General features: G+C 44.9%; 1 protein-coding gene across 2 annotated transcripts in view; it reads right to left on the bottom strand.

Annotated features, from left to right (window-relative positions):
- ADAM19 (ADAM metallopeptidase domain 19) overlaps positions 1-27010 on the bottom strand; it is an 85724-nt gene that overhangs the window by 57408 nt on the left and 1306 nt on the right. Inside the window, exons 2-3 of one of the 2 annotated variants that reach the window (XM_004587495.2) lie at positions 23531-23616; positions 18599-18669 (exon numbers count right to left, since the gene is read on the bottom strand). In XM_004587495.2, coding sequence (XP_004587552.2) covers positions 18599-18669; positions 23531-23616 — 157 coding nt within the window. Of the gene's footprint in view, positions 1-18598; positions 18670-23530; positions 23617-27010 lie in introns of those variants that run through there. The other variant, XM_058677370.1, reaches the window with a different exon arrangement.

Here is a 27010-nt window from a genome sequence, read left to right as displayed (position 1 = left end):
GCATGCCAAAGTCACGGCCCTAATGCCAAATAAGGGATTGGCAAGTCCAGGGGCCCACAAGCAAAGACATTCCTTTGTGAGAGAGCAGAGAGGCCAAAGGGGGAACTTTAGAGCTGTTCCTATAGAAAATAACTGAGGCCTGCTTGGATCCCACGAACCCACTAGAATCAGGCACCTCTGCTAAGAGAGGGACACCTTTTTCAGAAGCAATGTGGTCAAGGCAAGATGGTGCCACCAGTAAGCCTGGCCAAAGGACAAAGCTGCTTGGTCTGTTTTCTTTAACCTCTTTTTAAGGAAGCTTCCAAAGAATGCATTCGATCATCACTTCTCTTCACCAACCACTTCCTACAACATCTTTTCCCAGTTCCCCACATTCCAGGTATCCTTCTGATGGCTCCTGGTCATCCATTTTACATAGAGGATGTTTGGATGAGTGTATCGTTTATCCCTGTAGCCTGCAAGGTCTTTCCTTAATCTTCTTCATGTCTAACTTGACCCCCTCTACACAGAAGAGCAGCCCCTGTGCACAAGCAGGGCTGATGCCTTTGGACCAGTCCGTGTTGATTTCTGGAAATCTAGCAGCCTAACAGGCAGGGCTATGAGAGGTCCCCAAAATGACTCACCAAGAAGAGTTGGAAGATTAAGTCTCATAGCATCCTGAATAGCCCATGACATGTGTTTATTGGAACTGAGAAAAACAGTTCAGGGAACTCAGAGGTAACTTCTTTAGTGTTTCTGAGAAAATTCTGAAAGCAAAATTATTGCCTGATAGCAGCCTCTCCAAGCGAGTAGTTTTGAGTAAATACCCAGTGTTGTTTACGACTGAGATCACAGATGACCTGAAAGGAAGTACCAACGCAGGGTATGAGGAAATGCCCTTGTTGTGCAGATCAGCTTTGTGAATAAGACATGGGGGAAGTGAAGGACCCTCAAAGACCTCTGGGCCTCTGAAAACATGAGAAAGAGGGGAGCAGATGACACCCTGAAAAAAGTAAATAGGCAAGTAAGAAGCAAGTGGGTAAGGATCCAAGCATCTCTAATGCATGTGTTTGGTCCCTCTCAGCCTCTGATTACATATTCCAGGAACCTTGGTACACTTTCCCGGTGTCTCTTAGGACTCCAATGCACCAATCACAGCCAAAGCACTGCAATTAGAAAAATACTTGGGGTGGGCGTTGGGCACACCAGTTAAGCTGCTGGTCGGGACATTCGTATCCCACATTAGGCTGCCTGTGTTGGATCCTGGCTTTGCTTCTGATTCCAGCTCCTAGCTAATCTGCATCCTGGGAGGCTCAGGTAATAGCTTTAGTACTCAGGTCCCCACCATCCACAAGGGAAGTCTAGCTTGAGTCTTCAACTCTTGTATTCTAGTCCAGCCCTGGCTAGTTTAGGCTTTGGGAAAGTGAAACAGGGGATGGGAGTGCTTGTTCTCTTCAATTTCTCTTTCTATTCCTCTCAAATAATAAATGAAAATTAGAGAAAAAAATTCCTCTCTCAATGCACTGTTCACACGGCACACCTGGAGTCAGTCAAGGGCCCTGTCCTTACAAGATGGTGCATTGCACGCCTGGGTAGCGAGGACAGCACTTCTTTGGACTTTGAGATCAGTGGCATTGACTGGCCATGGCCAGCACTAAGTGAGCACAGTAGTGACACCACACAGACTATTAGTTCCTGGGTTCCGTTCTGTCCAGATCCTAGTTCTTCAGCTTTCTCCTCATTCTACACAGTGCCTTATACCCTTTCCAAAGAGTTTTTTGCAGCAAGGAGGCTAGTGTACGAGGATATTGTTAACTGTGATAAAATAATCTTTAATTGCCACCTCCCCTGTTCACTATATCCCCTCCCAACTTTTATAAAGAACCTGAAGATAAACAAAAACAGTATCACATAGTTACATTTAGTTTCTAAAGCCATCAGTCTCCAAAAATTACAGAAAGAGGGTGGCATTGTGTTACAGTAGCTTAAACTGCTGTCTGCAATGCAGTATCCCACATGGGAGTACTGGGCCTAGTTGTTCCATTTCTGATAAATCTTCCAGCTCATGCATGTGAGAAAACAGCAGATGTCCCTGATGCTTGGGCCCCTGACACCCATGCAGGAGACCAGGATGGAGTTTCTGGCTATTTGATCCAGCCTGGCCCAGACCTGGCTGCTGTGGCCTTGGGAAAGTGAACCAGAATTTGAAAGATTTCTTTATCTCTCTGTCTCCTCTCTCCCCCTGGTTCTGTTGCTTTGCCTTTCAAATAAACAAATCTTATGAATAATAATAATAAAAAATAGATGTAGATGTCAGTGGCAGAGAACCCCAGAACTGGGCTATGCATACACCCCTAGAAGGCGAAGAGGAAGGATGTTTGTGCATGTCACCAGTAACTGCTCATTAAGCAGTGGAAAATGGTACAAACTGTGGGGTGCAGGGCATCCGGACGCTTGCGTGCCTCATGGTCTGATTTCATCACATGTTTGTTCTGGGTGCTTGACTAAGCTGCAGTACCTCTTCTGAGCCTCGGGCTCTACCTCAATCTGCAAACCCACCCACATGTTCCACAAATATTGACTAGGGACAGTCATATGCCAACCACTGGGCTAGGGATTGGGGTGTAGCAACTAGGAGAGGGCAGCATGGGTCTCCTGCCTTGAGTTAGGACCTGCATCTGCAGCATGAATGTGAAAAGTCACGGCGAGAGCCCACAGCAAACAGCAGAAGGCAGGTGTGTCTGGTCACTAGGAGTCAAATGTGGTTTTATAGCCTGTCTTTCCTCTTTCCTTCCTAGAACAGCTGCAAACCAGTGGAGTAACCAGCAATAAAGGAAGGATGTGTGGGTGCACGCAGAAGCACGTGTATACGTGTGTTTAGAGAGCAGAGAGCAAAGCCAGCTCAGAAATTAGTAATTAATGATATTCAACTTTGCTGATCTCCTTTGGTACGTACCTCACATTTCTATCACTGCACATCTGAGAGGTCAGTCTGGCTTCTGCATTCCTATATAAACCCTAACATAAAGAACTCCCAACACCATAACACCCCTCCCAACGCTGAGATCACCCTTTCCCTAGCTCTAGTTTCTCCCCAAAGGACTCCCTTTCCATGACTTGACCTTCCCTGCCACAGAAGGGAGACCTTGGAAAAGAAACCATGCTTGACATAATGTGGCCATTATAATAGCCCCTTGGCCCAGCTGGACCCATCTCCGGGGAGACTGATGCAAGAGAAGAAAATGCAGAGGTTGCCAGTTTTATGGGAGGTGGAGCAGGAGGAGAGCGAGGCCATGAGGCCACATGGGAGCTATGGAAGAGACGTAGTGCAGAACTTATAAAGACCCCATTTCTCCCTCTTCTGGCTGAGGAGAGTCCAGCCCAGCTCCACCCACTCAATGATATCATTGTTTTCAATGAAAGCCAGCTTGAGAATTTCCAGAGGGCCCCCCAAGAAGCCTCAGCTGCTGGAATGGACAGAGGTCTCACCAGTTCCTTGGGGATTGGGTGCTTAGAATTTTAGATAAGGGTGTAGGGAGGGGAGGTGTGGGGAGTTAGAGACAAAGATAGCCAGAGAATGGACAGATACTGCTTCTGCCAGGCCTTTTAGGGGTATAGAAAGCACAGACACTGCTTCTTACATGACTTTTTATCAGTGAATCTGCCCCGCCCCCCACAAGTCTGCAAGGCTGGTCACTGGGATTATGACATTCATCCAATGAGAAAAACAGATCCAAGCAAAGAAGTGGCTTGTCCAAGGTCTCACCACATAACTCAGGGCAAATCCAGCGACTGACACCGCTGTCCTGCTACTTACTGATGCTAGGGAGATGACCTTGAATTTGCCTTCTCCCTCAGCCCTTGTTTAACCCATTTTCCAGCAACCATGATCCCACCCTGTAAACATCTCTGGAAGCCTCCCTTTTCTGTCCATATCTACCACTTCCCTAAATTACTGCTACTATAAAGTATTTTGGATTCTGCCACTATCTAACTGTTGAATTTCTGCTTCCTTTGCTTCTTACTCGCCATCAGATCAAGCTCCAAACCCTTCAAGGACTCAGTTTCCTCCCTCTGCTCTCTGTTGTAACCACAGGGACGTTTCTTTTTTGCAAATGTCTCTCCTGCCCTGTGTGCTTGTTCCTGCTACTTCTGCAGCTGAGCCCTCTCCTCCCCCCAATGTGTGAGCAATTCTACTGCAACCCTTCCTTTCTTCACTTCCTCCTAGAAGCCTCCTTGGTCCCCAGTCCAGGAGAAGTTTCCCCTCCTCACGCTCCTATACTACTCTCTGCTTCCTCCATCCTAGCCCAACCCACCCAGTTCAGTAATTGTTTAATTATCTGCCTCTTGCACTAAGCTTCCAGCCCCATGAGGATGGAGGCTGTGTTTTGCTTATCACTGCTTCTTGCAGGAACACTCAGACCTGATTCCAGCGCCTGCCTCGTGGTTGGCACTCAACAGCATTTACTGAATGAAAGAAAAACAGAAGTCAGGAATTCTTAACGAGCAATCCCCAGCTCAAGTCTTACATACTAGAGTCAGTGAAAAGTCAGAGACTATTAGATCCAACACCCACCCACAGTAGAGTTTGAGTGGGGCCAGCAACTTGCCCCCTAGGGTCCCCGAAAGCCTATGCATTCAGTCAGAGGTCAGCCAAAGGTCTGTGTATGTCACTGAGTTTTAAATAGACAAAACAGTAAAGCTCACTTTCTTAAAACCAAAATATCTCCTGGTGAATGTAAATGCTGTCTCTGTTCAGGGCTGAGTCAGGCCACAATGTCAGCTTCCTCCTCTCAAGGATTTTCCCCCAGGACAGTCATGTGCCATTGCCCAAGTACTGTTACGAGGTGCCACCGGTAATAGCCAGCACCCATTGACAGTGGGCAAAAAGGTGGCTGTGTTCCCCGCCCCCTGTCCTGAGGGTGGGTCCTAACAGCAATGGAATGTTAATTCCATCCCCAACCACTCCCCCCACATCCTAATTTAGCCAGGATACTGGATGCAGAGTCCAATTAGTCTAGGTGTTTTTAGCTACAAGACCAGTTCCTGTTCCTGCCCAGCCCAACCAGCAGGAATCAACTCCTTAGCCCACAACACTTAGGTATTTGCTCCTGCCCACCTTTGACTCACCTATCAACTGAGAGGGGACAGTGTTGCATTGTTGTGTAATGACTCCCCTCACAAGCCCCTTTTAAAAGGCCATGAAGTAGGGGCTCTCTTTCTGGTCAGTTGCTTCCGTTACTCTGACACCTCGACTCTTGACTGACCCAGGACAGGTAATCCCCTGAGCATGGTCCCTGTGTACTGCTTAGATGGGACAATGGATATAGTAATGTTTCTGATTTGTGTACTATCAGGAGTTCCAGGAGAGGTGAGACCTAGCAGTAGTGCAATGTGGGCAGAGAAACCAGGGAAAGGTGAATGTCTGCAGCTTTGTAAGTGTGTCCAGGTTATTCATTGCATGACTCTTAGGATAACTTACATTGTTAGGGAAGCTGGGACATAGGTCTTCAGCTTAATGGATGGACTCAAGGATAATGACCATTATGTTTGGTTGGATTATGATTGTATGGATTGCCATATGGACTTGTGATCACCAAGCTTCGTTAATAAAGACTCCTTAATAAAACCTTAGACATGTCTGGTGTGATCTCACTTGCACCCCATAACAGTACAAAGGTTGAAAAGTAGGAAACAGTCTCCCATTTTAAGGGAACATCTAGGAAGAGTGCTTCCTCACATGCTTGGAGCTGGAGGCAAAGGGATGGCTGAACCTGTGACTTACAAGGATCTGTCTAACCCATGTATCTATCCATACATCCACCCACATCCACTCACCGGGCCTTGTTCCACTGCAGACTCTCCAGGTATCAAAGGTATATAAAAAAAAAACCAATCTCATTTAAAAAGAATTCTAATTTCTTTCCATTTTACTTGAAATGCAGAGTCTTCAAAAACCCAAGCAACCCAAGGTGGAAGGCAGGACCCCAGAATCCAATCTGGGTTTCCCAAGTGGATGGTGGGGACACCAGTACTTGAGTCATCACCTATAGCCTCCCAAGGTATGCATTACAAGAAGCTGGAATTGGAATAGAAACCAGTCCTTGAACCAAGCACTGTAACATGGGCATCCTAAGTGATATCTTAGCTGTTGCACCAAAGAAGCCAATTCCTTGCAATCCATGGTCTCCTCCTACCTGGCACACCTCTGTCCACTCTGCTTAGCCCAAATTTCATTTCAATGGGAACAATCAAGGTGTACAAAATATCCCATCTAGCTTTATAGGGCCACAAGCACCTTTCCTAGAAATAGCACAACTGGGGCCCACATTGTGGGCTGCTCCACTTCTGATAGAGACTCCTGCTGATGCACCTGGGAAGGAAACAAAAGATGGTGCAATGACTTTGGTTACTGTCAACTGCGTGGGACACCAGGATAGAGTTCCTGGCTTCTGGCTGCTACTCATTAGGGGAATGAAACAGTAGGTGAAACACTCCCCGTCTCTCTTCCCCTCCCTCCTTCCCTTGCTCTGTTGCTCTGCCTTTCAAATAAAATAAATAAATAAAGCTTTAACAAAACAAGGAAAAAGATAGCACACCTACTTCCCTGAGCACATGGTTTTGGCTGAGACAGGAAAGAACTCAATTCAAAGTAAAACTGGAATAAAAAAGTAAGCGCTGCATTTCTTAGATACTCTGGCTACCCAGTGCAACCCCATTCCCAATTTCAACCCCCTCACTCTTCTGAATTCATATGACTTGCCTACTTAGGAATACTGAATTCCCAAGAGATGATGAACACTACAACTCTGAGTTCTGAATCAAGGGATCCAGACCAAATATTTAGATATTTTCTCTGTCTGAATTCCTTTCTCATTCTCCCACTCATCTCTTCTCTAATCCTTCAAGACAGAGCTCCAAGGACTCTTTAGAGAAGCTTCCCCAATCCCAAAATCATAAATCCTCTCTTTCTGTGCCTCTTAACACTCTACTCTCAACTCCACCTTGTAAACAGGCAAACTGCTTTGGATTATGTTGTCCCTGGGTCATTCTCTCTCCCACAGAACACAAACTGTTGGAGGACAAGAATATCTGTGTTTTCATTCCCACTTCCTAAGCACCTAGCGTAAGGCTTCACACACAGGTGTCCAGACAATACTTTCTAAAATCGAGAAGTTACCTCAGGCTTAAGAGGCAGATCTACCAACTGACTGAACAGTTGAACAAAATCCAATATATCCATATAATGGGAGACTGCAGAGTAACAAGAAGAAACATTGATTCATAGTACAACAATGGCAAAACATTACCCTATGTCAAAGAAGCCAACCACAGAATTCGTATTGTACAAATAGCGATTACATAAAATATCCAGAGTAGGCAAATCTACAAACACTTGATTGGTGGTTGAAGAGGAATGACGGAGAGTAGGAGAAAATGGAGAATGAACGAAGGTCTCGGTTTCTGGGGCTTCCTTAACGAAGTGCGACAAACTGCTGTGGAGTACGAGAGATACACTGGACCCAACTGTGGGATATTAGGAGGAGTCTTTATTTCCCAAACTGAGTGACAGCAGTTTCCACTATATTCCAGGAACCACCGCGAGGAGCTGTGAAAGTCAGGGGTTTTTAAGCTCTCATCTTCCAGTCTGATTGAGAGCCATGCAGTACAAAGTTTCAGGCAGGAAGGGAGTTACCAGAGCCCAGAGATTTCCTATAGTTAACTAATGTAGCACAACAGGAGGCAGAAGGGGCCAGACATTCTGCTCAGCTCTGTCAGTAGTTGTGAATGGTGCGGAAGGCAGGAAGGGCAGGGTGCACCATTCACACCTTTAATTAACTTGAGGTAGGAAGGGCCATGATCCCAAGTGGAGTCACACCCTGTTGGTAGTCAATTAACCTGACAAGTGGTGAGTGCCATCAGTGGCGGGGACCCATCACAAAACTAGTGGGTTGAAAAATTTATTGAGGCCAGCATTGTTGGCATAGCAAGTAAAACTACTATCTGCAGTGCCAACATCCTAAACTGGCACTGGTTCAATTTCCAGCTGCTCTACTTTTGATTCAGCTTCCTGTTAATGAGCCTGGAAAAGCAGCAGAAAATGGCCCAAGTATTTGAGTCCTGTGCACCACATGAAGACTGGGAAGAAGCATGCACCACAGGGAGATGTGGCTCCCAGCTTTGGTCTGACCCAGCCCTAGCAATTGTGGCCATTTGGGGAGTGAATCATCAGATGGAAGTGTCTCTCTCTCTCTCTCTCTCTCTCTCTCTCTCTCTCTCTCTCTTTCTAACTCTGCTTTTACAATAAATTTTTAAAACATTTTTACAAAGGGGGGAAAAAGAGCTTATCATCACATGGTTTTGGATCTCAATGTCAGCAGGACCATGTTCCCTCTGAGTGGCAAGGCAAGCAACTCTCCCGGGCCTCCCTCTTAGCTGAGCTCCTTGGCTCAGGGCAGCGTGAATATGTGTGTACAGATGTGCACAAAGTTCCCCTTCCTATAAGGACACCAGTCACACTAGGGGCCCATCATAATTAGTGTGACACTGTCTTAACACATCCACAGCAACTCAACACACTCTGGAAGTGTTACAGGACTTCAACACATAAATTTGAAAGGACACAATGGAAAAAGCTGTGGGATCATGCCTATGGAGAGATACAATCTGTCAAAATTTACAACATACTAAACATACATGCCTTATGACCTGACAACTCTATTTCTGGGTATTAACCTTATAGAAATTATTGCAAATATACTTGCAGATTATATACAGGCCTGTTACTATAGTAATGTTTGCAATAACAAGAAATCAGAAACCCAACTTATATGAATCGGGAAATTTAAATCTGATATGTATTCATTTTAAAGAGACTGAGCCAGGTCCATAATTGTGCTCTATTTTCAGTATTTACGGTAGCCTAGTGGCTGAAGTCCTTGCCTTGCATGTACCAGCAGCCCTGCTTCTCATCCAGCTCTCTGCTTGTGGCCTGGGAAAAGCAGTTGAGGATAGCCCAAGTCCTTGTGTAGCCATTAGGCTACTGCGCCAGACCCTTAAATGTTTTCTATAATGCTCATGCTACATTTCCAAGTAGAAAGAAAATAGGTTATAAAACCAAGGATATGGGCCCGGTGCAGTAGCTTGGTGGTTAAGGTCCTCGCCTTGAACGTGCCAGGATTCCATATGGGCGTTGGTTCTAGTTCTGGAGACCCCGCTTCCCATCCACCTCCCTGCTTGTGGCCTGGGAAAGCAGTCGAGGATGACCCAAAGCCTTGGAACCCTGCACCTGCGCAGGAGACCCGGAAGAGGCTCTTGGTTCTTGGCTTCAGACTGGTTCAACTCTGACCGTGGCGGCTGCTTGGGGAGTGAATCAGCAGATGGAGGGTCTTCCTCTCTGTCTCTCCTCCTTTCTGTATATCTGCCTTTCCAATAAAAATAAATAAATAAAAAAAACCACCCCAAGGATATAACATAATATATATAGAATTTTTTTAAAAAAATCTATGTTAAAAATGTACAGAGTTCATGGTAAATGCTACTTCATTGATGCTAGCTATTGTTATCTTACTGTAAACAGCTTGATGATAAAGGGACCTTTAAACTTAAGAACAACCCTGACTTCTTCCAAGTCCACTGCTTCCCTTCGCTCTGACTAGGGTCCCTCTGAGGCCAACAGGGCAGCTGACAGCTTCCTCCCATTCATTTTACCCCGTGCTGCTGCTGAAAAACAGCCAGGAGAAATAAGCTGGAGACAAAAGAAAACTGTGGACATCCTTCCTGGCTGCACAGGCGGCCCTGGCTGCGGGTCCCTAGAAGGAGATAGAGCCGGAACTTATGAATAAATCCCAACCTCCTTAGCAGATAGTTTGGGGACTTGCCCAAGAGAGGGGCAGGTACCCACTCCACGGGCACAAGGAAAAGGTACAGTTTGGCTGATTGGCAGCATTGTAAAGCTGCATTGTGGAGGTTTAGTGAGATCAAGCCGGGCATGCTTAGGGAGCAGAAGTCAGCATCCTACTAGGAGCAAGGGGTCTCAAGGTCAACTTGCTTAATTACATTTGGAAGTGAATTCAGGGGAATTCCCTCTTACATCATTCTTATGTTTTTCCGAATCCTGGCAAATGCAAATAACAGTGACTATTGTTTGTGTTCTCACAGAGCACCAGTCACTGTGTAAGTCCTTTCAGAGCATTACATTATTGAATTCATACAGTGTCCTATGAGGAGGCCACTCTTATTTCCAATCATATTTCAATATGCATGAGGAAACTGAGAATCCCATAGATCAAGTGACCTGACAAATCTTTTAACTTGCAGTGAGGGCAAGCAGCTAGGCTCTTAATCCATAGCTAACTGGATTATACTATCACGTTATGCCAACATGCAAATTCTAAGCAGCATGTAAGTGGGGAAGGTAGCTGGAAAGGAAAGAGGTACAGTGGTGTGTGGATGAAGCAATGCCGAGACTGACTGGAGAGAAGCTAATTTCCCAGGGAAGAGTCTGCACTCCAGAATCAAACAGATCTTCCTCCACACCCAGCAGAGTTTGAGCATGTCACACCACTCCATGCCTCAGAGTCCCAACTGTCAAGCAGGGTTAATGGGTATCAACAGCTACCACACAAAGTTACATAGAGTACCTGTTACATGGGATCTCCTACAGTGCACCTGTCACCATTATTGTTCTCACTGTTATTAACATCTAATCATTATTCTCGGTTATCTTCAGCCTGGAGTTCCCTAAGGGCAGACTAGGCATGGAAGAGTATGAATTAGAACTTCAGGAAATATTGTAAATCATAATCAGAGATTAATTCTCAAAGTTTTTCTCTTTGTCACTTTCACACTTGATAAAAGCTGTGGGAGGCCACAATTGATGCCTTGCATCAGCATCGTCATCGTATCTTAGAAAACATTGGTTCTTGACTCTGCATTCACATAAGTTTGCATAGACTGAAAACCTGCTTACCACATGCTCAACATTGCAGTAAGTGTACGATAATAAACTTTAGACATCACAAACCCTGTGCATTTGCTTCCTGAGCGGCTGTGTAATAAATTGTCACAAATGTGGTAACTACAAACACTAACAAGTAGTTTTCTTGCACTCTGGAAGCCAAGAGAATGAAGTCAGTGTTACTGGGGCAGAGTCCAGATGTGAGCAGGTCTGCCCTCTGGGAGGATTTTGCTGCCTCTTCCAGCTCCTGGAAGCTGTCTGAGTTCCTTGGCTTCTGGCTGCATCCCTCCGATCTCTGGCCGGATGGTCACAGCAATTTCTCTTCTGTTTTTAGGCAAATAGGTCCTTCCCCTTGTACATTTAAAGCATTCCCAGATCTCAAATCTTTCTGTTTTCCCATATAACACAACACAGTCATATATTCCAGGGAATGGAACGTAGATATCTTCTAGGGTACAGGGGGCATATTTTACCCGCTTCCTATCCCCTACAATGACAGTATATTTGTCTCCATTATCCATGCAAGTGATATGATAGTGTAAGAGGCAGACAGACCTGAGTTGAACCCTGGCTCTGACAGAGTCAATGAGTTAAACTCCTCATGCTTGCATTCCTCCATGTATAGAAATGCAAACATAATAATATCTTTCTCAAAGGGCTGTCATGAAGATTAAGACATTCCATGAAACACCTCCACACAGGAACCAGTGCTCAGTTAAATGTTCATGATTAAATATTACAATGAACACAGATGGAGAAGCCAAACTTGGAAAGCAAGTGACTTGCCAAGATCAACCTGACCCAAGTGTCAGGGCCCAGAATGGACTCTGAGTACCCTGGGCATCAGTGTCCAAGCTTGCTCTATTCCACGCAATTCCATGTTCACAGTCGATGCGTTCATGGCTTTCGGGATGAACATGTTGATTTTTTTTTTTTTTTCACTTTGGATGTTCCCAGACACTTACCTTGTGCAACTCTATGGCTGTATCCCTTCAGATCCCTCCCAATTACTGAGACTGAGCTTAATTATGCAATTTAAAGAAAGTGCTATTATCTTTCCAGTGATTCAGAAATAAGGATGTCTTGGTTCATTCAGCCTGCTATAATAACACACTGTATGTTGGGAAGATTTCCAAAGAAATTTCTCAGTTCAAGAGGCTAGAAAGTCCAGGATCAAGCGGCAAGCTGACTTGTTTGGTAAGGGACCACTTTCCGGTTCAGAGATGCCACCTTCTAACTATACTCACATGCCAGGAGGGACTGGCTGCCTCTCAGAGGGCGATATTTAAGAGCACTAACACTGCTTATGAGGGTCCTACTTTCTAATATCATCACCTTGGGAGCTAGGATTTCATCACACGAGCTTGGGGGAGACACACACTATTCAGTGGATGGTCAGCAGAGATCTTGCTTATACAAAGCTCACATGAGATGGACTGGTAACCCAGTCTTTCTGCAAATCTGGGGGTTCTGAAAAATGTGGGAATTATAAAATAAAATAACCTCATTTTATGGTAACCCAGTCTTTCTGCAAATCTGGGGGTTCTGAAAAATGTGGGAATTATAAAATAAAATAACCTCATTTTATGGGGTTACAATCAGAAACTGCATCTCTCTGGGACCAGGTGCCAGCCAAGGACTTAGAACCGAAATTCAATCGATGCGGCCTGAGACTTCCAAAACACGTTTGAGAGAAATTTCAGACCCCGACAGGCAGCTCTCATCAAGTTCCGGTGTCCCCACCCATCCATCCAATGGTTTCCTTGGCCAGTCTCCCTGGGTTATACAACCTCAGCTGCAGGGGATGGGGAGGCCAGCTGCGTGCAGCGTTTGGAAAAACATTTTGAATACCTCAGATCTGCCAAATACTTGGTTAAAGAACGATATCCTTTAATTTCGTAAACCATGTGTATTTTAAGTGAAATGTAATCCATGTCTGTGATTCATTTAAATGCAACTCAGTGAAGCATGGTTTACTAAGAGCAATGGGATACCATCTAAGTCTCCCTAAGCTTCTCTTTGATCCAGGAAATTGAACTTTGCCAACAACAGATGGAGCTCCTAATGGAGCCAGGGTGAAAGTAAAGTTACTCTATATCCTAGGAAACACACCGAAGCCTACTCTTGACCCGGGTTAGGTGGGAAAGCGGTGGCAGCAAGAGTGGTATTCAGGGTTCTGCTCCAAGTCAGCTATGTGTTTCTACCAAGTTTCCTTGGAAGAACAGTGCAGGTGCTAACAGGTGATCACAAACTCCTTTCCTGCCTGCTAATTCTCCCTTTCTCCATTCCTCCAGCAAACATTGTCCAACATTATCCAATTCAAATACGGTTGAAGAGGAAAAGAGGAAATTAGAAGGCTAGATTACTCCATTAGTGGTAAATGCCTTCGCTTTCCAGGTTGTGGTTTGATTTCCAAAACAATAAAAGCATTCCTTCCCTATGGTAACTCTGAAGGAATAATAAGAAATTAAAGATATGAATAAAGATCAAAGTCAAAAAGTAAGGGTGAATAACCATCAAATGACAGAGGACAGAACAAGTCAACCATCTCAGCTATATGTTGGCAATGAAAATGCTGGGGAAACAGACTCTATGATGGACTGTGTCAATCAGTGGATTCTCCAACGACCGCAATGAGCTTAGAGTGGTGAGAGTGGCAGCAATTCAGATCTGTTGAAATATCAAAACCACTCTGCCAGCTCTACCTTCAGACCAGAGATGGTCTCCCCAAGAAACTGATGAACTTATCTGGACAATAAGATGCTGGACTTTATGCCTGGTAGATGCTTCCAATGAAAGAATCTCAACTGAATTTGAACTGTGGTAATGCAACAGGGTGGAGGAATCCACCATAGGTGGGGGTTTGAGGAGGGGGGAATCCCAGTGCCTATAAAACCGTGTCACATAATGCAATGTAATCAATAAAAAAAATTATTAAAACAAAACAAAACAAAAAAATCTTTAAAAAAAGAAAAAAAAGTAAGGGTGAATACTAAAATCAGTAGGCCTCGAAATGCCCAGGTTCTCCCTTGACAATTACCATTCCCCAGGAGGTGTAGAGACAGCTACATACACAAAGACGGAAAATACCCATTTTTATCAGCTAGACTAGCTGCTTGTACTCACACACAGTGAAAGAAGAAGACAAAAGTATTTATCTCCCTTTCTTAAGGCAAAACCATACTGTCATTTGGACTCAAAAAAGGACAGTATATACAGAAATGAGAATCAGAGAATGTGTTTAAGGGAGCAGCAGAGAGAGGTACACAGCCAAAGACCTTTCCGGCAAAGTGCCTCTGGTTGGCAGCTCATTTGCCCTTGAAGGTGATCGTGTGATATTGTCGCCCTTTCCACGGGAGGGGAGGCCGGGGAGCCTCCTGTTAGCTAGCTGAACAGCTCAGTGTGTGCTCCCCTTGGGAGAAAACAGCAAGGAAAGAGGAAGGAGCCAGGGCCCATATCTCCCGTGAGAGCTCCCTCTCCCTGGATGTCTACTACTAAGGAATATTCCAGTTGTCATCAGCAAATATAGTTCCTGGGTGGATGGAGCAGTCCTCAGAAAAAGGGGTGAATTACATGGGGAAAAATATGAATGTATGTCTTATAAAATGATGGGTTATAGGAATAGCAGCCTGTAATCTCTGCCCTGTAATTTCCTTCCTTGTGTTTTCTGTTGCCTGAACTGGTGAGTCCTGAGCCAGCAGTACATCTACAACTCCAAGGTCCCCTGGTCCTGGGCACCATTTCCTTGACCTCTGCTGTCCATTGTTCTCAGGGATATCTCCACAACTGCAGCAGACTCCCTGAGGCTGGGATTTCATTTCCACTTTCATATATATTCAATGTTCTTTAAATCCACGGTACAGGAAGAGCTCATAAAGACCAATTAGGATAAAAATTCCCATCCAGCAGATGAGAGAGCTGAGGCTCAGAAGGTTGATTGGTGGTTGACCAATTCTACACTGCCTCTCTGAGTTCAGTGTCATGTCCACTGCATGCCACTGCCTTGACTACAAATATGTTTCTCCTAACAACAGCCACATTTACATCAAGATGTGTCAATGACATGCATGTATTGCATTAACAATGTAATATACATTTTTGAAGGCAGAGTACTGTGTATGTGACATTCGGTTGAGTCTACAAATCCAAGTGTGCTTGTAACACGTCTGGTATATTCTCATTTCCACTCCCAGCTCACGAACAGAAAGAGCTGTTATTTATGTACGTGTGTGTTCTCTATCAGCAGCCAAGTGCACACTCTCACATGCAGGCATAAAATGGGTCCAGGGCAAGTCTCTGGCTAACAGAGACTTCCCGTGGGTGTAAAAGTTCAAGTCTTTTATTTATTTTGCACTGGTACTATTTTACAATGAACATGCATGGCATTTGTCATTTAAAAATGGAAAATAAGAAATGATCATAGCAACTGCAGAATCAATGTGGATTACAAGCCAGGCATTACACTGGGCCCTTCACATGGACCACCTCGCTCCATCCTCCAATCCCAAGTGAGCAACCTGGGGTTTAAAGAGGAAACACAGCTGACAGGTGACAGAAGCAAGATTTGAGAACAGAACTGTCTGGCCTGAAAGTCATGCTCAGATAGTCCCAAAGAGAGCATTATTTTTCTCCTGGACTCGATAGAGAAAAGGGAGTAAGTATGTCTCTCCCAGTGCTGTCATCTGTTATCCTGAACCGCTTTGAAATGGAGAAAATGCTGCCAGCTGCGGTGCCATTGAACTAAGACCCCTGGGTGCGTCTGCTGGCTGAAGCCAAACTCCCAACCCCCAGTTCTCCTCCGTCCTCACCATTCTTGGCGATGATATCTCCATGTGTGAATTCCATTAAAGGCTTGCTCACTGCTATTTCAGGCTGTGCATTAGCACTTGGGCTTTGATTTGATGGGAGAAAGCCAGACACCTCAGGATGATGAAAACAAAATTTAAAACATCTTCTCTCTCTCCCCTCATAGCCCTGGAAGTCCTGGCCCTCTTCTCCTGGGATGCCTGAAAATCTAAGAGATGGGGAAATGTGTGGTGTTGGGGAAAGGAATGAACAGCAGGGGGTGGGATGTGGAGGGCAGTCTTCCTAAAGGATTAGCGTCTGTAGACTCAGCAGTTCTCTCTCCTTGGCTGTCCATCTGGCTCACTCCTGCCCCTCCTTCAGGGCTCCACTCAGAATCAATTCCTCAAAGCCATTCATAAGCAACTGCTTCCTCCCCACTGCCTGCTCTCCCCCCAGGTCCCTGGGTCCTCCTTTGCTGCCTGCACAGCACTTGCCACCCTAGTACAGTATCTTCTCTGTAACAGCGGAACAGCTCATGTACTGCTTTATCCCAGTCCCTACATTGGGGTCTGGAACATGACAGATGCAAAGGCGATGAAAAGAATCACTAGATGGGTTGAGGAGGTTAAGAACCAGAGCCTGTGGAATCACTTAGCACAGAGCCTCGTTTCACCTCCAATGTCTTGGGACGACAACAACTTCAACACAGGCATTAAAAACATCAAAAAAGCTCCCCCCACCACCAAACCCAAGCTGTTTTGAATTCATGGTCTTGCAAGGACCATGAATGAGAAGGCTTGCGGGAAATAAACATATTAGGAAGTCGTGTGCAGTCGGAGTTCCGCTCGCTAACACGTTCAAAAACAAAAAAGCCCAGTTTGGATGAAAATAGCAGGAAGCTGTCCCCGGAGACACCTGGTGAGGTCATATTGCTTGGCTCTGCTGCTTCCATTTCTGTCAAGCCTCCTGCCTTCTGCAAGCTTGGGGAGGCCAGGAACCACATCTAGCCCCACGCACAGCTCTGAAGCAGAGCTGCTCTCACAGCCACAGATAATGGAACAGCACTCCACACCTTAGTGTACACAACACAAACCACAGCTGCAGCTGGCCACTCGCCACCTCTGCTGTGCAAGTGCTTCACGCACAGCAGTGTCAGGTATGCACCGCTGTCCTCAGTGTCCACAAGAGTTAGCCCTGTGCCCCAGGCCACCAAGCCAAGAATACAAACAATTCTAGTCTCATCTCATTTACTTGCTCTGAGACCTCAGACAAGTAACTATCCTTTCTCTCAGGCAGTTTCTGCATCTTCATACAAGACAGCTGCTTCCGCTCAGCATTTTCTAAGGCACCTTGCTGCTCTTACTTTCCATGACAAAGTGTCCAAAGGAGAGAGAGAGGAAAGCATGAGAACTTGAACTCTAATTGGCCAGACAAGCTCCTAAGTACTGCCTGTGACATCAACATCTTTACAGAAGCCTAAGGGTCTGGAGACAGAGCAGGACTGATATGTCCTGGGTGTTAATAGGGAACACTTAGATCAGAGCTACAGGGCAGCAAACATGAGAAACTAAATCAGACCCCGAGAAAGGCCTGTCCAGAACAAACCTACAGAAAGACATTCAGAGTTCAAAGTCCAGCCAAGATGAGCCCATATCCACAGAGGACACAGACAGCAAGGAAATGGGAGGAAAGAAAACATCCCTACGCTAGCTTCACTCCCCAGGGATGGGAGGGGCAAAAGCTGACTGTCCCCCTATCTTGTCCCCCTGGCTTTCCAAAGGCCACTGCATACTTCAGACCAGGGGAAGATGTGGATGACACCCCCTGCCACACAACCTGGCTGAGCTTGATTTCATTGAGCTGGACTTAACCACATGGCACATTGATCAGCCCTCTCTGCAAGAGGCTGAAAAGGCCAAATTTGAAATAAATCATATTCCCCCTTTCCACTCGAACTTAGCTTCCATTCTCATCCTTCTGGGTATGGGAAGGTCCTTCTCTATCCCTTTCTTGGCAGGGACGTATTTGGTTACTCATATTCTTCCAAGGGGGTTCTGGTGCCTGCCAAGAGGCGGCAGGCAGTTCTCCAAGCCACGCATCACTCTTTGTAACATTTTGGTGGCAGACAAAAGTGGGACTGTGGGGAGGGGAACTTATAAGGGATTTTAGAATCGCTTGGACAAGTAACAAGAGCTTTTCAGTGGGTGAGGGGATTGAGAATGGCCAAAGAACAGGCGACAGATGTAGCCGTGTGCTACATCTAATCATCTCCTTGATAACAGGAATTTAGATAACAACTATGCCTGGCTGCAAATCCAACTGAAAATATTTCTGGGCCAAGCTGCCACCCAAGATGAATGGGGTTAGCAAAACAGAGGAACAGGGCCCAATGAATCAGGAGGCTGCTGGCCATACCCTGACTGGCAAAATCTTGGATTGAGCTGTCCCAGAACATATAGGACAATGAGACCCTGAGGTGCCAAATTCCAGCACTTTGCCTTGCTTCTCTCCTCTCTGCTCTTTTCCCCTAATCTTCACTTCCTGCTATCTTCTGGGTCAGGTTATAAGGCAGCTGAGAGAAGTCTCTAGTCCCTCTCCTCCTTAATCTCTCACATACACACACCCCTGTTTGCCTGCAGTGAACTGTACAGGACCAGAAAACACAGGGTTAGGAAGTCAAGCAAGATGTTTAAACAGTTCAGTTATGTCATAGAAAGAGACCATGGAAAAACTCTCCTTGCAAGATGCTCCCCCAGAAGAACCCAGGATGGAGGGCTTAGGGTCACCCTACTGCTTCCTGCCCGATGACATCTGCATCCGGTGTTGATGTGCAAGTTAATTGTTTTAGTTTAGACAAAGAAGGGGTCCACTTACTCATTCTTCTCCAGGTCCAGGATCAATTCTTGCCCCTCAGCCATTACCCTGAGCTCAGCTTTGAGTGGATGCTAAAAGCAAAAACAACAAAAAAGAATGTCAGTTCCTTAGAAGTAGAGACCAAGGCTCCCAGGGCTGGCCAAAGATCTAGCTCGGCGCTCAGATGTGACTCCACGGGAAGCAAACAAGCAAAGACCAATTGTATTTCAAGAGTACATTTCCTGTGGAGTCAGATCTGTATTCAAGTGCTACCTCTGACACCTGCAGCTGCGTGAACTTGGACTTGCTACTTGCCTTCCTACATCTGTTTCCTCATCTGTGATACATAGAGGGTAAGAATCACCCTTACGGGGACCGTGTAAGGATTAAATGAGATCACAAATGGATGACAAATGTAAATAATTGGTCACAGGGCTGGGCACACAGGAAGCCTTGGTACCAAAAGATGCTCTTCATGGTGGTCCTTATTTTATTTTGACCCTCAACTGGAAACACCCCCATCATCTGAGGAGAAAACTAAGGACACCTTCATTTTTAAGTAAGGTTTTAGAGATTCAAAAGTAAGACAAAAGATCTTCAGAAAGTTCGAACTAAGTCAGTTCATCCTTTAATTCTATTTTTCTATCCGCTTTCAACAGTGTCCTCATATTTTACACAAGAGCACCTGATTGGCCAAAGATGCTATACACCCCGAATGTATCATTTAAGATAAACAAGCGGCCATTAAGCAAGAAAATATGCTTAGTATGTCTGGGAAACCACAGCTACCCTCAGTGAATGCATTTAAAAAATTAGACACCTTAAAAATCAACAAAGATAATTAAAATCATAAATCATAATGCAGTAGAGCGTATCTTTAGAGACTCAACCCCCTACAGCTAAGAATTTAAATTGATATCAACTCTGAAAAATAAGCTAACACATGTTCAAACCTATGAATCAATAATATGATTATATGATGGAAACATATGTAACCAAAAATCTGTCCACAAGACTACTTAGTGGTTATAATAATAATGAGTAAAGAAATTAAATATAACCCACATACTCAATAACAGGATTAAATATGACAACACCAATTATTGAAAATATGACATGAATAATTTTCAAATTATTAACAAACTGTATACAATATACCCAAAGCACAAAAACTCAGAATCTAACACTGCATATTGTATTCAATACACTTCTGTCAGGGAAAAGGACAGTAATAGACCCAAAGGTTACCACAGTTATTCTTTTTTTTTTTTTTAAAGATTTATTTTATTTTTATTACAAAGTCAGATATACTGAGAGGAGGAGAGATAGAGAGGAAATGTAGCTGCCGGGATTAGAATCAGCGGCCATATGGGATCAAGGCGAGGACCTTAGCCACTAGGCCACGCTACCGAGCCCTACCATAGTTATTCTAAGCAGTGGGGTCATGGGTTAATTTTCTTTTGTGAATCTTTCCATGGTTTTAGTAATTAATTTTATTATTGAAGGACTTTCAATCTCCTTTTACCTTATTCTTATAGAGAATTAAAAAAAAATTTTTATAAACACTCGTAAGAAACTTCCATGCTTCAATAACTCAACTTAGAGCTGTTGAACTTTCTTCAAAGGAATAAATTATTAATTTAAAACAGAATAGCTACATTTTTAAAACTGGATAGATGCTTTGTAGTGTTTTGAATATGAGCGCTCTCTTCTGGCACCAAGAATCAAAGATTCCTGAAGTCCCTCACAATCCACGCAACTCCTTGCTAGAGTAGAACTGTTACCCCTTTTTAAAACTGACGTCAGCCAGGCTTGGCGCAGTAGCCTAGTGGCTAAAGTCTTGTGGCTAAAGTCCTCGCCTTGCACGTGCCGGGATACCATATGGGCAATAGTTTTAATCCCAGTGGTCCTGCTTCCCATCCAGCTCCCTGCCTGTGGCCTGGGAAAGCAGTCGAGGATGGCTCAACGCCTTTTGACCCTGCACCTGTGTTGGAGACCCAGAAGAAGCTCCTGGCTCCTGGCTTCTTCTGATCAGCTCAGTTCCAGCTGTTGTGGCCGCTTGAGGAGTGAATCAGTGGGTAGAAGATCTTCCTCTCTGTATATCTGACTTTCCAATAAAAATAAATAAATCTTTAAAAAAAAAAAAAAAGAAAGAAACTGACCTCGGAACGGAGGTCCAGGCCCGAGAAAACAGGTCACCTGCTTTGCCACCTCTGGTTGCTGGCCTGCCCCTTGTAAGTACAGTTTTCTGCTGCAAACCCCAGTCACCATTAGGGTCTGGCATCCCTGGGACATTGGGTGAACAAGGGCTCTGACAAGATCTGAATGCTTCCATGGAGACCTGTCTAGCAATCTTGTCAATCTGCCTCATTGATTCTATTATTTCATCTCAAGGTGGGACAAGTCAAAGCCACAGGCACAGCTGGGCATATGTGTACACAATTACAAGCAGCACTGACACAAACCAAGGCACCGTCACTCTGCCCTAGAGACACCAGCTGCAACATGAGTCCTAATAATTTTATCTGGGTAATCCAAAAATAATTCTGCTTTAGAAGGTGCTATAACACTGATATTTAAAATAGGATGTTTCTTGGGCCTGGCAGCTAAAGTCCTCGCCTTGAATGCGCTGGGATCCCATAAGGGCGCCAGTTCTAATCCCGGCAGCTCCACTTCTCATCCAGCTCCTTGCTTGTGGCCTGGGAAAGCAGTCGAGGATAGCTCGGAGCATTGGGACCCTGCACCCGTGTGGGAGACCTGGAGGAAGTTCCTGGCTCCTGGCTCCGGATCGGCGCAGCACCGGCTGTCGTGGCCACTTGAGAAGTGAATCATCGGACGGAAGATCTTCCTCTCTGTCTCTCCTCCTCTCTATTTATCTGACTTTGTAATAAAAATAAATAAATCTTTAAAAAAATAATAAAATAAAATAGGATGTTTCTTGTTTCCAGGGGCCATTTCGAGCAAAAGAATGAAACTGCACTTGAAGGATCTGGGAGGTTTCCCTGCACAGCTCATTTGATCAGCTTTTTCTCACGGCTCCATGCTAGGCAGGGCCAACATTCTCTCTCCCAGGAAGAACACGGTGCTCACCCACCATTTAGATTTCCCCAGGGAAGAGTTTAAAGTCCATTTTCTTTAGGACAAGACTAAATAGATCTTCAGCTCCATGGAGTCTCAACAACCTGCCATGTAGGTTAAATCTGGTGCAATGTCTAGTATATAGTACGTGCACAATTAATGTTGGTATGAAAAAATTACATAAATTAAAATAAGGGGTCTAACTTAAACCCACCTGCTTTTCCTGCTTCTCCAGCTCTCTCTCTCACTCCCTCTCCCAACCCTGCCCGTCCTCTCTCTTAAATTCATTCATGTACCTATCCAATAGATACTTGCCGTGCCAGGCACTATGACTACTCCTACTAGCACCCGTTTTCTGGGCAGACAATGGCTGGGAACAAAGACAGGCTCTGGCCCTCCACTTTGTTTCTCAGGCCCTTCCTGAGGACGCCCAGCATCAAACATCTGGAGAGAACAAAGGGGCCTCTATAAAAAGTATCACATCCATTTCTCAAGTAACACTGAATAGGCTACAATGTCCAAGATCTTAATTTTTAAAATTATCTGCTCTAGGGCACCATTCATTAATTTGTCTAGATTCTTCCTGTAGCTATATTCAGTCTGGTCTATTTTTTGATGAAATGAGTTTTACGCATTTATCACCTTTAGGTCAAAATGTTTCTTGTTTCTATTTGTACTGAAATTCTCTGAGTACATCTCAGGTAGAACACAGTAGGACATCACTAGATTAAATTAGCCACAATTTTGATGATTGCACACATTCTCTCTATTCATTTCCAGACTCAAAGCCATAATGATGCCTTCCCTGTTATAACTCTCTCCCTCTGTAATCTTGTTCTGATGTGTTCAGTGACTCACCGACCATTTTAATACTAAAGCTCCTCAGACACAGCCTTGCAATCCAGTTCCATATTCTAAGTCCTATTTTATAAAAGGGGAATTTTGGAGCCAGTACTGTGATATAACAGGTTAAACTGCCACCTTAGCATCAGCATTCCATATTGATGTTGATTCAAGTCCCAGCTACTCCACTTCCAATCCTGCTCCCTGCTAATGTGCCTGGGAAAGCAGCAGAGGATGGCTCAAGTGCTTCTGCCCTTACCGTCTACATGGGAGACTCAAAAGGAGCTCCTGGCTCCTGGCTTCAGCCCGGCCCAGCTCCAGCAGTAAACTAGTGGATGGAAGATCTGTCTCAATCTCTCTGTCTCTCCCTTTCTCAATCTGCAACTCTGCCTTTCATATAAATAAATTATATATTTTTAAATTTAAAAATAAGTGAGGAAATTCGAGTTCTTTAGAAAGTAGATCGTATCACTGGTTCCTACCCCACAATAATCAAATTTTCCTTTCTAGCTCTTTTTGTCTCACTGGAACTGTGGAATCAACTCTTCAAGAGCAGAACAGCTTCCTGCCTCATTCCCAAATGCCTTGATGAAGCCTGTGCATGTTGCTGATGTTCCGGCCCAAGAATCCATTGAAGTTTAAGATGCACTCTCTAGGATTAAGTCTCTACCCTGCCTCTTATTCTAAGCAATTTAGGTTTTCCTGTTTCTCCCCAAGTACATTATCCCATCAATAAAATGAAGCACTTTTTATGCAGAGAAAAGACAATATTTAATGAATTACAATCAACACTCTTTTGTGACAGCAGCACATTTGCTCTTAGCTTGTGTCAGCATTAATGTGGATTTTCATTTCCCCAACTAATAGCATTTGAAAGTATTTTAGAAGTTTGTCATGACAATGAAGGAAAATACCAAAACCAGCACAGAGAAAATATAGTGGGCAGAAAACAGAACTGATGGTGATGAAAGTCCACGCCTCCAGATTGGTTGTCAACTTCTGCTTCTGAAAATGAGAGCTTTTGAGGCTTACCTTTTCAGTCACCAAGTTTTCTGACGTCTTCCACTGAGGTATTATAAGTTCATGCTGTAGCTGGGAGCTGCCATCTCCACCTCCTCCTGCCAATACAAGATGCACAGCCATTGGAATCCTGGATCTTGAAACCCTAGCTGGGCCATGAAGGCAACCCTGGCAATAGCCACTGCACCTGGACCCCGTCCGTCCTTGGTTTGTATTCATCTGTTTTCGGTGGCTATTACAAAATCCCTGGAATTGAGCTCTTGTCAAAGTAAATAGCTTCACTGAGCTCAGAGTTGGTGAAGGCTAACAGTTCAAGCATCCTGGTGCTGTTTCTGACAAAGGTCCCTGCTCTACACTTAGCTATGTCACATTGTAGCAGATGGCATCATGGCAGGTGGGCCAGAAGGGATGATCACAGGACAACACAAGAAACCAGAGAAGTGAGGGGACTGGTCTTGCTGTTTAAGAAACAGAATCAGGGTCCCAAGAGAACTCCATGAAATCCTCCTGAGGGTAGCACCCTGGATGACCTCAACCCCTCTCAGTAGACTCCCACCTTTTGAAGGGCCCACACTGCCAAGCTTCCAACACATGAACCGCTGGGGGACACTCTCATGTCCCTCATGCCATACCCAAGCCGTAAGCGTCATTAGAACACCTGCATAGTTCCGGCCTCTGGCTCTAGGCACCTAAAATGGTGCAAGCCCTCTTCTAGGTGTTAGCCAACCTAGGTCTCTTCTCCAAATTTTACTTTTTAGTTGGAAGTCCAAAAAAAATTCCCACGAGGTAGAGACTGCCCTGGAGGAATTAAGACAGGGTCACAGATCAGACGGCCTGTGGGAGGATGATCAGCAAAGATGGAGCTGGAGACCTGAAGGGCCAGAAGGGAGCAGCCAAGATCCCCAGGGGGAGGACTTGCAAGGGAAAAGGTCCTGTTTCAACAGGTGGGATCGGACTGTCTAAGGAAAAGGCGGAAGGTGGAAGTGGCCAATCAAGGAAATAAGATCATTGAAGAGGTGTGCTCAACAAGACAGCCAGCCAGGGGTCTGATAAAGCAAGGGCCATGGAAAGTGTCTGGATTTTATTATAAATAGACTTGGGCGGCACTGGATATTTTAAACACAGAGCAATATGATCTGTATTAGGTTTAACAAAGATCACTCTGCCAGCTGGGTGGAGGGTGGAGGCAGGCGAGGGAGGGTTGGAAGTGTGAGTAGAAGCAGGCCGGAGTCTCCAGGCCGGAGACTTGCAGGAGCCCTGGTAAATGATGGGCTGGGCTACAATGACATCACTGCGGAGGAATGAAAGGATGGGATACTGGGTAACTCTGAAAGTCACACGAGTATGTGGTGTTTCTGTTGGGTTGTCAGTTTTGTCATATGTAAAATGAAAATCAGGATTTCCATTTACCCATCTCACCACACTATTAAGGAAAATTAATGTGAAAGGGTTTCTTAAAAAAAAAAGATTGATTTATTTATTTGAAAAGGAACATTACAGACAGGGAGAGAGAGACAGAGACAGCTCTTTCATCTGCTGGTTCACTCCCATTTGAGCTGCAACAGCAGGTTGCAGCTGGGCCAGGCTGAAGCCAAGATCCTGGAACTCCATCATAGGTTCAGGGACCAAAGCACTTGGTCTATCTTCTGCTGCTTTCCTTTATGCATTAGCAGGGCGCTGGATTGGAAGTAGGGCTGCCAGGACTGTAAGATGGCATGGCATACAGCAGCTTAACACACTATGCCACAATGTCAGCCTTGAGATTGTTTTGTAATCTGCCAAGCATCTTCACCTTATGTTGGTTTTTATAATGGTAAAATGCATTTTTCAAATCATTCTCACCACCAAGTTCCCTTTCATTCTCACGACAACTCTGGGAGGTGGAGAATGGGATTCCCATTTTGTCAAACAGGGAACTGAAATTACAGCAGAGAATTGTCCTGGGCAGTGCAGACCTGAGACGCTAGCTGCAGCTCCTGTTTTTATACACAGGAATTCCCCAAAACCTAAACAAATCAGAGGTCAGACTCACCAAAGTTAAAGGGTGTGCTTAAGGACTCCGAAATCAATTCTTTCTAAACCAAACACATCAATTACACAGAACACAGTGATGCAGAATGACTGTACTTGCTCTGCCACAGAGCGTTGGGATTGTAAATGATCAACAAGTTGCCTTTCAGATTACTGATACAATGTAGTTGCTCTCAAAATAGATCCCCAGAAATAATCCCATTGGACTAAGAGTTTCACCAGACGGATAAAGTCAGCAGTCACACATTCACTCATTTATCACTTTCCAAGCTCTGACCTATGTGCCACTCACTGTGACAGGTACTTCACAGGCATGGAGGAACAAGACAGGCACAGTCCTGCCCTGGTGGCTCTGATCAATCTATTTTCTTTTTAAAAATAAACAACAAAAAAAAGGGAACTATATGATATTTAAGGGGAAAAAAACATTAAAGGAACCAAATGATGTTTAAAATCATTAAAAAAAAAAACTCTGAAAGCAAAAAAAGGAAGACTGGGAAGTCTCAACAACAGGCCATGGCACCCTAAGAACCTCGAGGCAAGCTGCCCACCTTTTCCAAGGTCGCGCTCAGTGCATTTTTTCACAGGTTCACTTAAGGATTACTGAACTATCTAGAGAAATTCTCCTTTGACTTTGAATTTTATTATTATTATTAATCATTACTACTCAAAGCCCTGTACTCTGCGATGTTCAACCGTAACTGCAGTTTGCTCCAAGGCTGAGATGCAAATGAGATGCTAGAATCCTGGCTGGGGTGCCGGGCAGCCACAGGACCAGACCTTCTCAGCCCTGCTCTTTCAAAGCTCCTCTGAGCTAGTGTTTCCATTCCATACAGCACCTCGTTAATGAAGTGAATCAATCCTCATATTTACACTCACGACGGGTCTGTAGCTTTAAAAAAAATTACACATCTGCGATCCTTTGATAGAATTTATAGGGTCATTAAGCTCATGTTTTGGTGGAGAATTTCACGATTTGGGAAATGTCCATAATGTGAGGTGAAAAACGCAAGATGCATGGTATGTTTCCAATTGGATACATACACACACACACACACACACACACACAGACTGGAGGAGGAAAACCAAAATATTAATAGCAACTGTGGATCTGGGGACTGCAGATTATTCTACGTTGTTTATACACTTCATTACTTCCAGCGACTTCGCCTCACGGAGTGGTCTCCGAGGACCCAGGATTTGGAAAGGGTGCCTGCTCTCAGAGCAGTCCTTTGCTTTCTTTTCTTCTTTCTCTCCTGCACTAAGGCTGACTTGGGCCTCAGGAAATTAAGAGATGAACATGATGAGGTTCCCTCTCCCTGAACCAGTCCCCACGGCTAGTAGGGAACGGAGGACTTCCTGGGACTCGTGGTGACCTCCCTGCCTCAATTTCCCTTTGGAAACAAGACGGTTCTGGGAACGCAGGGGTGGCCTCCGGACCCCGCCCCGGGACGCTCCGCA

Source organism: Ochotona princeps, chromosome 19 (genome assembly GCF_030435755.1).
Source record: "Ochotona princeps isolate mOchPri1 chromosome 19, mOchPri1.hap1, whole genome shotgun sequence".
NCBI lineage: Eukaryota > Metazoa > Chordata > Mammalia > Lagomorpha > Ochotonidae > Ochotona > Ochotona princeps.
Note: the sequence above shows the minus strand (reverse complement) of the source record. Positions and strands in the feature narration are given on the sequence as shown.